An 11,810-nucleotide genomic window follows, 5' to 3' on the forward strand; every position below is an offset into this window, starting at 1 on the left:
TTCTTTGGTTTTGGGGTTTGTTGGTTTGGTTTTTGTTGTTTAATGAAGAATTTGATGCAGTCACCAAAGCTACCTCTGAGTCCTACTGAAACTTTCATCTGGCTTCTTTCCTGAGATTCTGAATTCCCCCCATACTTTGCAGAAGCCCAGCAAGTGACAGGGTTGCTCTACCCCAAACTTTTGGCCTTAAGCACTTCAATCCATCACAGCACAGGACGAAGGTTTAACCAGCTTTGAGAAACCACCAAGCAAAGGTGTTCCAAATGCACCAAGAAACTCTTTTCACAACAGCAGTAAGTGCATAAACTTTCCAAAATAAGGGTTTTGGTTTTTTTTCGCTTCCAAGTAGCAAAGTCCCTTTGGAAAAGGTAATTAAAGAATACCTGTCCCTGACCACAGCATCACCACTGGCTGAGGCTGGTCTGTACTAAAAAAGGATCAGACACTTTCCCAGACTGCAAACCAGAACATAACCAAGGCAGAAATGAGAAACTTTCATAACATTAAGAAGTTACTTCCTTTGCATTTCACCTTTAAGTGTACAATAACCTCTCCTCAGATTTCAAGCAATCTGACACAATTACTTTCTTAATAAACAATCACAGAACATTTGTATTAAACAGCAAGACTGCAAGAAAGAAAACAAGACTTCTATAAAGTACATGTCTGTATCTGCTCCATGGTCTTGAATAAATCCATATTGCAGCTAGCTCAGCAAACCGAAATTCAACCAAATACCAATAGAAACTTCTCACCATGTTCCACAAAGACATTGCAGTGTGGGCCTGCATGCCTCGATGACTCCTTCTTCCCTGCTCCTTTGATGAAGTGCAGGGCAGGCAGACTTGGCCTCCTTTGGTCCCCAAGAACTTTTCCAGGCTGTTGCCCCATAAAGTAACTATGGGCAGCCTTTCCCAGGACGAGAAGTTTTCGAAGAAGTCTGTGATCCCTGATCTTCCAGGCTGGGAAGGAGTTTTGAAGGAGAAGGTATTCAGGTGGGTGCACTGGCTGCACTCACAGTGGGGATAAAGTCACTTGAGGTGAATTAAGACAAATTCCTCCAATGCTCCTGAAGACAGCAACAAGGTTCCTTAGGTGTCTTTATGAAAAAAAACCAAAAACCAAAACAACAAACGAGTAGAAGTTCTAATCGCTCAGGAATGACCAAGCATTACCTAAGTTTCAGGTTGCCATATGTAGTGTGTCTTCCACCGGGTAAAGGAGAATTAGTTCATCTCACAAGCAAGAAACCACACGTGGGCTCACCCAGGGCAGGAAACAGCCATTCCCACCACAACTAGTGTCAAGGTTTCTTTTTTTTTTTCCTCCTTTTCTTTTGCATAGCATTGAGTTAGCAAAGGCCAAAGAGCCACGGATTTGGCTTCAAGTATCGCTGAAGTCCAGCAGGGTCAGCAGTGGAACCATGTCAGCCCTCCAGGCGAAGCAGGAGCAGCTCCGGGCGGGCTCCGCACGCTCCTTGGGGGATGGGACGGGGGCTCCTCGGTCACCGGGCTTCGGCTCCTTCCACCGCCGCTACCTCGGGGCCGGGGGGCCCGGCGGGGCCATGGCGGCGTCAGAGCAGCGCTGGGGCGGCCGGGCCGGCGCCCCGTGCCCGCTGCTTCAGGCGGAGCTGTGAGCGGAGCCGTGAGGCCGGGGAGCTCCGGGAGGCCGGTTCCTGCCCAGCAGCCGGGCCAGGGCAGGCGGGGGGGACCGCGCCGGCCGCATCCCCGGGCGGGCGGCGGGAGCGGGGCCGGGCGGGCGGAGCGCGGCGAGGGGCCGCGGGTTCCCCGGAGCTGCGGGACTGGCGGGGGGCGGCGGAGGCGGCGAGGGAGATCCCGGAACCCCCGGGCCGGCGGGCGGGCGGTCACATCCCCTTCCGGCCCCTCCTCCTCCCCCGCCCCCGCCTCCCGCCCCGCGCTGCCCGATCCCGGCCCCGCTCCCGCTCGGGGACCGGCCGGGCGGGGAGAAGCCTGTGAGGAGCGTGGCCGGCAGGGCGAGTGGGGCATCCTCCCTTCACTCGGCCCTGGTGAGGCACATCTGGAGTGCTGTGCCCAGTGCTGGGCTCCTCAGGACGAGATGGGCAAGGAGCTGCTGGAGAGGGTCCTGCGGAGGCCACAGGGAGGATCTGGGGGCTGCAGCACCTCTCTGATGAGGAGACACTGCGGGAGCTGGGCCGGGTATGTCTGGAGAAGGGGAGGCTGAGGGGGGATCTCAGCAATCCATGTAAATATCTCCCCGCTGAGTCCGACGATGGTGTCAGACTCTCTTCAGTGCCCGGTGACAGGATGAGGAGCAATGACCATAAACTGAAAGACAAAAAGTTCCCCCTCAACATGAGGAAGAACTTCTTTAGGTTGAGGGTGGCAGAGCTCTGGAACAGGTGCCCAGGGAGGGCGTGAAGTCTCCCGCTCTGGAGACATTCCAAACCCACCTGGGCACCTTCCTATGGCACCTGCTCCAGGTGGGTTGAACAGGATGATCTCCAGAGATCCCTTCCAACCCCAAATAATCTGTGATTTTGTGAAAAAAACCTGTGAAAAGGCCTCAAAAAGCTTATGCGAAATCCTTCACCTCTTTAGAAGGGCTGCAGATCTGACTGCAGGGGTCTCAGAGCCTCTGGCCAGCTCTGGACTCTGGATACTTGCAGAGATGGCAGGGAAGAAGATATCTTTACTGGATCAGCTGTGTGCACAGCCAGGAATCTGTCACCCTTTGCTTGCACAAAGGACTTCACTTCTTTATGAATGCTCTCAGCATACACAGAACTTGATACCAAAACCAGCTATAGAGGCCAGTGACAATTGAAAAAATATTTTATTGATCTATTTTTGTGCACCATTTGGTACAAAGATGGAGTTAAACCCCTGAATTCTTCGGCAGGCACTGAGAGTTCCCTGAGCTGAAGAGCAGACCATGGTGCTGAAGATATTTAGTTTTTCATACATTCTCCAGTTCACCTTGGGGATAGAAGAGGGTCAAGGCAGCAGCTTGAGGTCAGGGTGTTTTGGTCAAAGGTCTGTGGTTGCTCCCACTCGACAACAGGAGAACACACAATTGCAATTCTGTGCTGTAGCCTCCTGCTTAGGGAAACCATCTGGACACAGAGCAGCTTGTTTATACTGACTCCTCCCTTGTGACAAATCCAAACACACTCTGTGTCTCCTATGCCATATTCAAAGTCTCTGGCAGACCTGAATTTTTTGTCTTCTAACAATAGCATCCAAAATGTAGCACTTCATACAGCCCTGTGGGATCCTCCATCTCTGCTGTGCCAGGCTGCTGCTACATCACTAATTCTTAGTCAGGAGACTGAGTTCAAACCATTTCCTTTGGATTTCTCCATCAATGGCTCAATTTGCAGGTATTGTGGCTGGTTGTGCTGCACACACACCCACACAGGAGAGAGAAATTCTGGTACATCGTGCTGAGACAAATCCAGGGTCACATCTCTTGAACTCTGCAGAATTTCTCCAGGTTTATCTCAGTAATAGAGATCAGCTTCTCACCAAGGTGATATAACCCCCGCTCTGCTCCCATGGATTGAAGGAAAGTGAGGAAATGAAGCTGTCAGCACAGGCCAAGCAGCCCAAGAGAAATTTGTTACAAAACCCAATACCAACCATTCTTCACAGAAAAAGTCACTCTCTTCTGGGTGTGACTGGAGCATCCTGGATAATCTCTCCTGCCACAGCAGTGCTGAAGCAGAGTAAACTCCAGAAGACAACCGTGGGTCCACAATAGTCAGAAAAACCTTCACCAAATTAAGCAAAAGTAATTGCAAATATGCAAGACCTCATAGAATCACAGAACTGTGTAGATGAATGCACTTTTTATTTAACAGACCAGATGAATTTATCATTCAGGCCAACAGGCAGCTTTTCCTTCTGATGCTGTGCAATTGTAGGCAGCAGTGGGACAGGTTCTTTGCCAGCAATTCCCAGCCTCTTCCACTCAGCAGTTTCTCCAAAAGCATTTCCTGTTTCCCAGAGCACTGCTGTAGTTAATGTGGGACAATACACAGGCAGATGAGTCAGCTGGTCACTCCCAAATGTCATAGTGAGATACCTGCCTTCTTCCCCTTCCTGAAGGGTATTACATTTTCTGCTCCCAACCCTGCTGCCAGTTCTTGTGAACATGACTCTCGTGTTAAACTTGGAAGTTGCCCAGTAAATTCAGAAATTGTTAGAGAAGACACAGACAGAAAAGTTGTGGGAATACAGAATAAGTTTAAAAAAAAAAAAAAAAGCTAGAGTGTTTTTTCAATCAAACCCGCATACATCCTACCATTTATTTTTTTCCTAAGAGATACTTCAGTACTTTTTCTGTTTACCTCCCATTAAGTGTGGGTTCTCACCCAACAGTTGCAGTGACGCTTTCTCCATAACAATATCTTAAAAGCTTCAACCTCTTCACCAAATAATAAAACTTAGCATGTTAATTAACAGTCCTCGGAACCTGAGAACCATTTCAAGATGTCTCTAATCTCAGTGGGATTTCAGTCTCTTCTCAGGTCTGTGCAAAGCTTTTTATTTGTACCACTCTCAGCTGAACAGCAAAACTGTGCACGGATGGTACAGAAGTAATGCAATAAGCAGCAGTAATTGGATTAATAACCCATTAGCACAAATTTTAAATCTCAGTGGTTATTCCTAGGAGTAAAGGAATTCTTCCTATTAGTGCATGAACACTGGCACCAAGAAACAAGAAAATTCTTTTTGCAGATGAGTGATGTGCTCTCATTCCTACAGGCAACACTCACCAGCAAGGGAACTAGTTACCAACTCCACTTCTGAGTACAACTGCACCATGTATCAACCCTGGAGTAAGCAGCACAGGAGGTGCTACAGCTGCTTTACAAACAGTGTCAGACACTGGTGAACAAAGAAATTGGGTTGGTCTGAGCTGTTTTAAGGCCTGCATGGGCCTTTTAGTTCCTCGTATAAAAATGAACACTCACTAGGTTTTTCTCATCCTGCTTTCAACTACTGTTTTGGGGGTTTTTTCTTAAACCAGAGAAGCCATAGTTTCCTCCTTTTCACCCTTCCTGCTTAGAAGATTTTTTTCCAGCAAAATCCCACAGACTGTTTGAAGAATTTACAGGGACACTGCTGTTGCTGGCTTCTTGTTACCTGCTGGTTTGCAGAGCTGTGCTGGATGTGGTTGCAGGAACAGCCAGCAATGACCTTGCTGAAGCCTTTTTACAGAATTTAGGTCTCGGAACAGCACTGGCTGAATGTGCATGGTCACAGGGGAAAATGCTGAGACCTTTGGTTCCCTCCCATCAGAGAGATCCACAACCAAACCTCACCAGATGGTTCTCTTATTGGGTTTAAAACCAAAAGTGCCAGGTATTCAGGAATAAGGGAACTGAATGAGTCACATGCTTCCCCCATTTAACACATGGTTAATGTCAAAATATCAGGGACCCTGCAGCAAGGAGGAGGAATCAGAAAGCTCAGAGCTGCAGCAGTCCAGATCTTGAGCTGGTTTTTTTTAGCAGAAATCCCTGAATCTCCCCTTGTGGTAATAAGCTGCTAAACTACAGCAATTGGGTAAGGGGGGGAAAGAAAAGTATTTTTCTAAGTAATAGATGCAGACTGTTAAAGCTTTTTTAGCCTTTTTGAACCAGTTTTGTCCATGCAGGTATGTGTTATGTGGCCACCAGAAGCCTCATGGAGACCTGAAATTGTCACCATTAAGCCTTGGTTTACAATTCTCCCCAGTCATCTTGAGGATGTGATTGTTTCAACACTTACTAGGGAATCCTCTTAAAACTCAACAATTCCCACGTCACGTCTGGAACATTCCAGCGATACCCTCAGCAAGTTCAGTACTATTTTCAGAGGCAGCACGGGCAGCTGTGCAGCAACAGAATGGATTAGCCATGTCCTTGCTTGTCCTTAGCCCTGTTATGCTTTAGGATTTGGGCAGCAGCGCTGGTGGCAGCCATCCAGGCCCTGCTGTTTGGCAGGGCAGCGTGGTGGAGCTGCTGGCGAAGGGACGTGCCACAAACACGATCCAAAGGTGCCATCTAGTGCCTGCTCGGGACCACAGGGAAAGCAGCCCGAGCTGGAGGGACAGCAACAAAAGGAATTTCTACTTCCCAGGAAAACACAGAGCAAAGAATTTTCCCTTGTGCCTGAGGCGAGAGTGCGAACTTGTAACGTGCAATTGGATTCAGGAACAATTGGGGCAGATGTTTTATCATCCTTTCTAAAAATTACACTGCTGCAGTGCAAGGATAGATTTGCAATACACATAGAAAACATATATAATAAAACAGCTCCAATATAGCACCTGGAGCTGAGAGGATTCTCCAGAGAAAGCATCACATTCTGAGAGAGAACGTGACTGACTGCCTGCCAACACCTGGCTCAAAATGTCCACTTCTAACCACTGTCACTGGGGTCACCTCTGCTTGACTCACCTCTCCAAGGCATCCTGCAGGGAGGCAATGCTTGGAAAGCCACTGGGAACACCAGGAATCCTTACAGAGGAACCTGTAAGGGCTGAAGAGGAAGGTCAAATCCTGCTGGGATGAAGGGCAGCAGCTGAAGGGGAGATAAGACAGTGTAACCATTCCAAGTGTCCTGGCACAAGGAAACTTGAGCCAACCACAGCTCTCAAGCTAGACTGAAAACAAGCCAATGCACACACTGCTGAAGGACTGATTTGTTTCAAAAAATTTATTGAAATGTAAAATACTTAATACAAAATCATATTGGTGCCCCCTCAGAAGAGGCATAAAAAAAAAAAGACCAGCAGGATAACACAAACCAGGACACTGCAAGTCCACAGCTCCTGGCTCATATGGACAGTGACAGCCACATCCCATTTCATACCCCTGAGATATTCAAGCCATGAACAGCCAGACCCAAACTGTGGTTAGCAAGGGTGTGGATACTCTGTTCTCTAAACACATGTGCCTGGAAAAATGAGGAATCTCAGGGGATAGACTGGCAGATCTGTATCACAAGTAAATTAAAATCCAAATCACCTTCTGGGGAGAGAGAAACATTACAAAACATATCCCTTCCTCTCTGTCATTCTGCACAAAGTTCTGGGGCACTAGATGCAGCAACAGGTGCTAGGAGACATGTCCCAGTTGCATCTGCATCTTTATAAAGGTCAGATATCAACTTTTCAGGCCGTTGCATTAAAAGGCCATTGTACTTAAGTACTACTTTGTATTAAAAGGACACAGGATATATACTAATAGTGAGGAATTTCAGTGGTTTCTGAAGTGTGGAATGAATGTTGGGAACTAGAACACTGAAAAAACATGTAATACTGAGACTCAAAGCTGCCATGCTGGGATTTCAAATGACTGCTTCTGGCCATATGCTCTATCCCTCCAAATCCAGCAACCTCTGTCGAGCTTCCAAAATGATCTCCTCTGTCACCTCTGGTTTCAGAATGTCCTTGATCTGCAGTGGAAAGAAGAGCAATATGAGCACCAGGAATCAACTGCTGTTTTTGCACTCTGTGGGGAAACAAAGCTCCCTGACACATGGCACTGACCAGCAAGGAAGTTTAGAGGGTTGTGGTAAAAAAAGACCTATGGCAGAGGCAGTGGGTCCAAGGCAAAATTAACTTTGCCAGTTGGGAATTCTTACAGAGACCAGAGGAAATCAAAGAAGAGGCTACTAACCCTCCTCATCTTCCTTCAAGGACACACACTGTATTTGGGAAGGGCAGAAATGATTTAAACACAGTAATAGTTCAAATGAACACTTCACTGAGAATGAAAGCGGAAGACAATTCAGATCTCATTTATTTATGGGAAGAGAATTGCCCATGATCGTGCTGGCAGGAATCACAGTGAAAAGCTGTACAGCAAGAGGTCAAAGGCTGCTGGAGGCAGCCTTCCAGCAGTGGATACAGACATGAGAGTGCACTCTGTACAATACATGACATTTACTTTTTCATTGCTTCATAAAATGCACTGTACTCTCATACAATACCAAATTTAACACTGTTTTCACATGAATTAAGGGTCCATAATCCCAGCAAGGGATACACAACATCTATCAAAAAAGGGACTGATCTCTCTGTAGGAATAGCTAGACTTTGCCAGAGGCAGAACCCTTCAAATTATCCCTGAAATTGTGCAAGGCAACTTACGTTATGCAGAAGGTGAGAGTTTGTACTGTCACTTACTACAGGATGTTTTGGTAAGCTGAAAGGAAACTCTGACTTCAGCAGCCACTGATGCAGCCCTTCTGTTCCCTCCCCTCAGTGTGGAATAAACACTACTGGTTCCTATACCTGATGAGGAAGGGATGCTTCATAGCAATACAGGATGCTGGTGTCAAAGAGCATCATCTTGTGAGTAACCAGAGCCACAATGCAGTTTCGGAGCCGTGAGATCACCTCCCGGTCAGACAAGGGAACTGGCTGAGGAAGGACAGAGGAAAAGGGATGAATGCAGAGGGAAATAAGTAAAAAAGCCTTGCTGTGAACCTATTACAAGATCCTGAGAGTCTCAGGTTACTCACGTGCCTCTGACTATGTCAGACTGAAAACCATCACTGGTAGAAGAAGGCCAACCTTCCCTGAACACTCACCTCCAAGTTGGCGGTGTAGCCTCCAGCCTCGTCATCCTTCTGCTCCGGAGTTGGGTAGATCCAGATGAAGCCATTGTTGCCGAGGATCACGGATGCACCACAGGGCAGGTCGTGGAAATGAGTCTTCTGGCGTTTCACAAGGGAGGGAGAGACCTGAACCAGCACACCCTGGCCAAGCTGGAGAACAGACCATGAGGCTCAGTATGAGAGACATCATGAGCCACCACAGATAACACCAAGTCACTGACACACACTCCATTCCTGGCCTAGGAACAACTCTGTTTTAACATCTTTGCCTGTGAAACAGTGAATATAAAACCTGCCTGCCTCTGGGAGTGCTGGGAGGATTAGTTAATGCATCCCTTTGAAGATGAAGAATACTCTAAGTGCTTAGCATGAATGTTAATAATATCTTGATTGTAACTACACATCAACCATCCCTGCAGAAAAATGAGGAGTCAGTGGCCCAATTTAGCAGAACACTTTCCCTGGTAATCCAATCACTGTCCTTCACCCTTTGTGCAATAAGCACACTTTCCTTTCATCTTTTAAGTGCTAATACCCTCGGTCTGGTAATCCCAAACTGCAGCCTACGCTCCAACAGCCCCTTGGCTTACTTCAATGCACAAAACCAGAGATAAATGCCAACTGCACAAAGCCTAAAATAGAGCCCTGGGGAGAGGAACAAGTCACAGGGGCAACAGCCAGTTGAAGAGGAGTGAGGAGATCTCTCCCCAGGATTTAATTCCCAAGTGGCTAGTGGGGAAAACAGATCTAGCAGGCTGAAACTGCAGTCAGGGGAAGCAGTGGATCAAAGGGCAACTCAAGGACACCTCCTCTGCTTCGGGGAAACTCTACCTGGTGCTCCCATGCTGAGAGTCTTCCTGTCCTGCAGGAATGGGTTATAACAACATCCTTCTCCACTCCAGAGCTTTTTCCTTACAAAAGCCTCCAAAAGGCCTTATACAAGTCAGGTGGTGCAGAATTAACCCCGGATCAAGGCCTTTGGAATAACTCACCTTCCCGTACTTCAGGCTCCGGGTGTGCAGCGATACAGCCCCATCAGCAAATATAGACTGAACCTCTGCCTGTCGGTGCCACTTAAGGAAACAGGGTCCCTAAGGCTTCCCAGTGCCACCCCACCATAGCTCTCACCCCCAGCCAGGCCAGCCAAGCTCTCCCTGTTCTTCCCATGCCCTTGGCTCATCTGTCAGTGGGAGCAGCAAAAGGATACGCTGATGAGATCCCCTTCTTGCAGGTAGTCCCTCATTGCAAGCTCATCTTCTGCTGATTTCCTTCTCTGAAACATCACAAGAAAAGTTACATGTAGCCCAGAATGAGAAAACATCCATCAGTAGCTCATTGTGGGAGACCTTAGGATGCCATGCAAAACAACCAGCTACACTCACCAGCTCCCCACCAGGTAAATTTATAGACGATAGTAACAGGACTGAATCCAGCCTGGAATTTGTTTCCACTTTCCATCGCTTCTGCTGAACCTAAGGGGAAAAAAAACCACCCAAACTTATGGATACACACTCAAAAATTGAATGGGAGCTGCAGCTCACCAAGCTGCAGGAGGGGACAGCTCTTCTGGCTTCTTCGAGCCTCATCATGGTTAAAATCAACACGCTCCCAGTACCCTGCGCAGGGACACTGATGTGTATCAATGTTTTAGGATCCCAGGAGGGCGCTTAGAGTCGGATGGAGCCACGACCACCCTCCTCCTCGGCAGCGCGGCAATCACGGGACTTTACCTCCGTAATCCTCCCGACCACGATGTCACCGATCTCGCCGTTGTACCTGGGACAGAGAGCGGCGGTCACACACCTCACCCTGCCGAGCCAGGCCCCGCACCCACCCCGGCCGCGCTCACCTGGCCTTCAGCGCCCTGACACACACCAGCTTGTTCACCCTCTCTACCACGCCGGCCACCGAGGCGATCAGCTTCTCGTCCTCCACATAAGTACCGTGGCCCCTGCGGAGAGAGCGGCCACCTAAGGACAGCCCGAAGCCGCGCCACCCCGCCGCCGCCTCGCCTCCGCCGCTGCCCGCACCTCATATATCCCGTGTCCGTGGTGATCGTGTCCCCCGGTGCCACCAGGTGCTTCTCGCCGCCCCGGGGCGCGCTGGAATCCAGGGGCGCGCGGACCGCCGGCAGCCTCATGGTGACCGCCGCCATCTTGGTCCCGCCGCACGCGCCTTCCGCCCGCCATGTTGGCTGCTGGCGAGAGCGCGCCTGAGGCCGCCGGCGGCGCCATCTTGAGTGAGGGCGGTGGAGGCGGTGACTGGGCAGCCATGGTTGTTTCTGGCAGCGAAGGGACTGTTGGGCTTCGCCCCGACGGAGCCCAAGGGGAGGGTGCGGCCATCTTTAGTGCGGGCAAGGTGTGCCACTCTTCGGGCAGCCCCCGGCTCCCTCAGCACCCGACCGGCAAACCGGAGGGACGCCACGGGCCTGCCCCGGGGCTCACCGGGCCCCGCAGCCCGCGGTGGGCGGCAGTGCTGCGGCTCGAGGCGGGGAGCAGCACCCCCAGTTTGGGTGTCCCTCATACAAGGTGTCCCCCTGAGGGCAATCCTCTGATGCCCTCCTCAGCTGGCCGGTGCTCACGCTTGGCTTAAACATCCCCGCGGGACTCGGGACTGACCCCTTCCCCTCGGCCGACCTGTGCCAGCAGGAACTGATACATCCGTGGAAAAGTTTTATCCATTCACACACCGGTTCGGCTCTCAGAGCTGTGGAGGAAATGCCACGGGAAAAGCAGCCCGTGATGACAGTCAGCGTGTATGCTGCTTCCTTCCAGCAGGGCTTGCGCCTATATGCCATCACAGCCAAAATGTGGGCACTGCTTCATGGAATGTATCAAAGGATAGCAGTAGCTATGGCTTCAAAGAGGGACTGTACAAGTTCATAAGAAAAGGGACTGGCGGGGTAGAATTAGTAGATACCACCCGCTCCAGAGTGAGCCAGCACTTACCCCAGCTTCCAGACCTGAAAAAGGGCTTTTTTAGCTAAAACCTGGGTTTCTTCCCCTCCCAGATGCACTTCTTGGTCCAACAGATGACACCACATCTCCTCACCCACAGATTGTTGTGTCAGTTAGGGCTTTCACTCATCCAGTACCCACATCATTGCCCTGGTACGTAAAATAAAGCTTTCCATGCTGTCCCTCTTCTAAATGATAAATGTTCCAAGTAATTTTTATTTAGAATACAAGAGAGGTACAAATGTATTTACACTGTGTA

At 49.5% G+C, this 11,810-nt stretch overlaps 2 protein-coding genes across 2 annotated transcripts in view; both read right to left on the bottom strand.

Annotated features, from left to right (window-relative positions):
- Nucleotides 1-1,586, bottom strand: part of ABL1 (ABL proto-oncogene 1, non-receptor tyrosine kinase) — a 77,399-nt gene extending 75,813 nt beyond the window's left edge. Inside the window, exon 1 of the mRNA XM_005527279.3 lies at nucleotides 756-1,586. Coding sequence (XP_005527336.2) covers nucleotides 756-891 — 136 coding nt within the window. The 5' untranslated portion in view covers nucleotides 892-1,586. The remainder of the gene's footprint in view (nucleotides 1-755) is intronic.
- A 5,085-nt stretch (nucleotides 1,587-6,671) lies between these two features.
- On the bottom strand, nucleotides 6,672-10,764 carry EXOSC2 (exosome component 2). Its single transcript, XM_005527278.2, has 9 exons — nucleotides 10,625-10,764; nucleotides 10,444-10,545; nucleotides 10,325-10,370; nucleotides 9,977-10,066; nucleotides 9,802-9,867; nucleotides 9,587-9,655; nucleotides 8,568-8,744; nucleotides 8,269-8,397; nucleotides 6,672-7,427 (listed from the first exon to the last, which is right to left on the bottom strand). The coding sequence occupies exons 1-9, from the start codon at nucleotides 10,747-10,749 to the stop codon at nucleotides 7,347-7,349; spliced, it is 885 nt and encodes a 294-aa protein (XP_005527335.2). The 5' UTR covers nucleotides 10,750-10,764; the 3' UTR covers nucleotides 6,672-7,346.
- Between the last annotated feature and the right edge of the window lie 1,046 nt (nucleotides 10,765-11,810).

The sequence above is a fragment of the Pseudopodoces humilis genome, chromosome 22 (genome assembly GCF_049639895.1).
Source record: "Pseudopodoces humilis isolate 2021_Gansu_Grassland_sample_001 chromosome 22, ASM4963989v1, whole genome shotgun sequence".
In the NCBI taxonomy this organism is placed as follows: domain Eukaryota; kingdom Metazoa; phylum Chordata; class Aves; order Passeriformes; family Paridae; genus Pseudopodoces; species Pseudopodoces humilis.

Coding starts and splice junctions, on each gene's coding strand:
- EXOSC2 (XM_005527278.2), bottom strand. CDS start 10,749: ATGGCGGCGGTCACCATGAGGCTGCCGGCGGTCCGCGCGCCCCTGGAT. Junction 9,868..9,976: donor ATTTACCTGGTGGGGAGCTG/GTGAGTGTAGCT, acceptor GTGATGTTTCAG/AGAAGGAAATCAGCAGAAGA. Junction 8,745..9,586: donor GGAGCCTGAAGTACGGGAAG/GTGAGTTATTCC, acceptor TCTGTTCTCCAG/CTTGGCCAGGGTGTGCTGGT.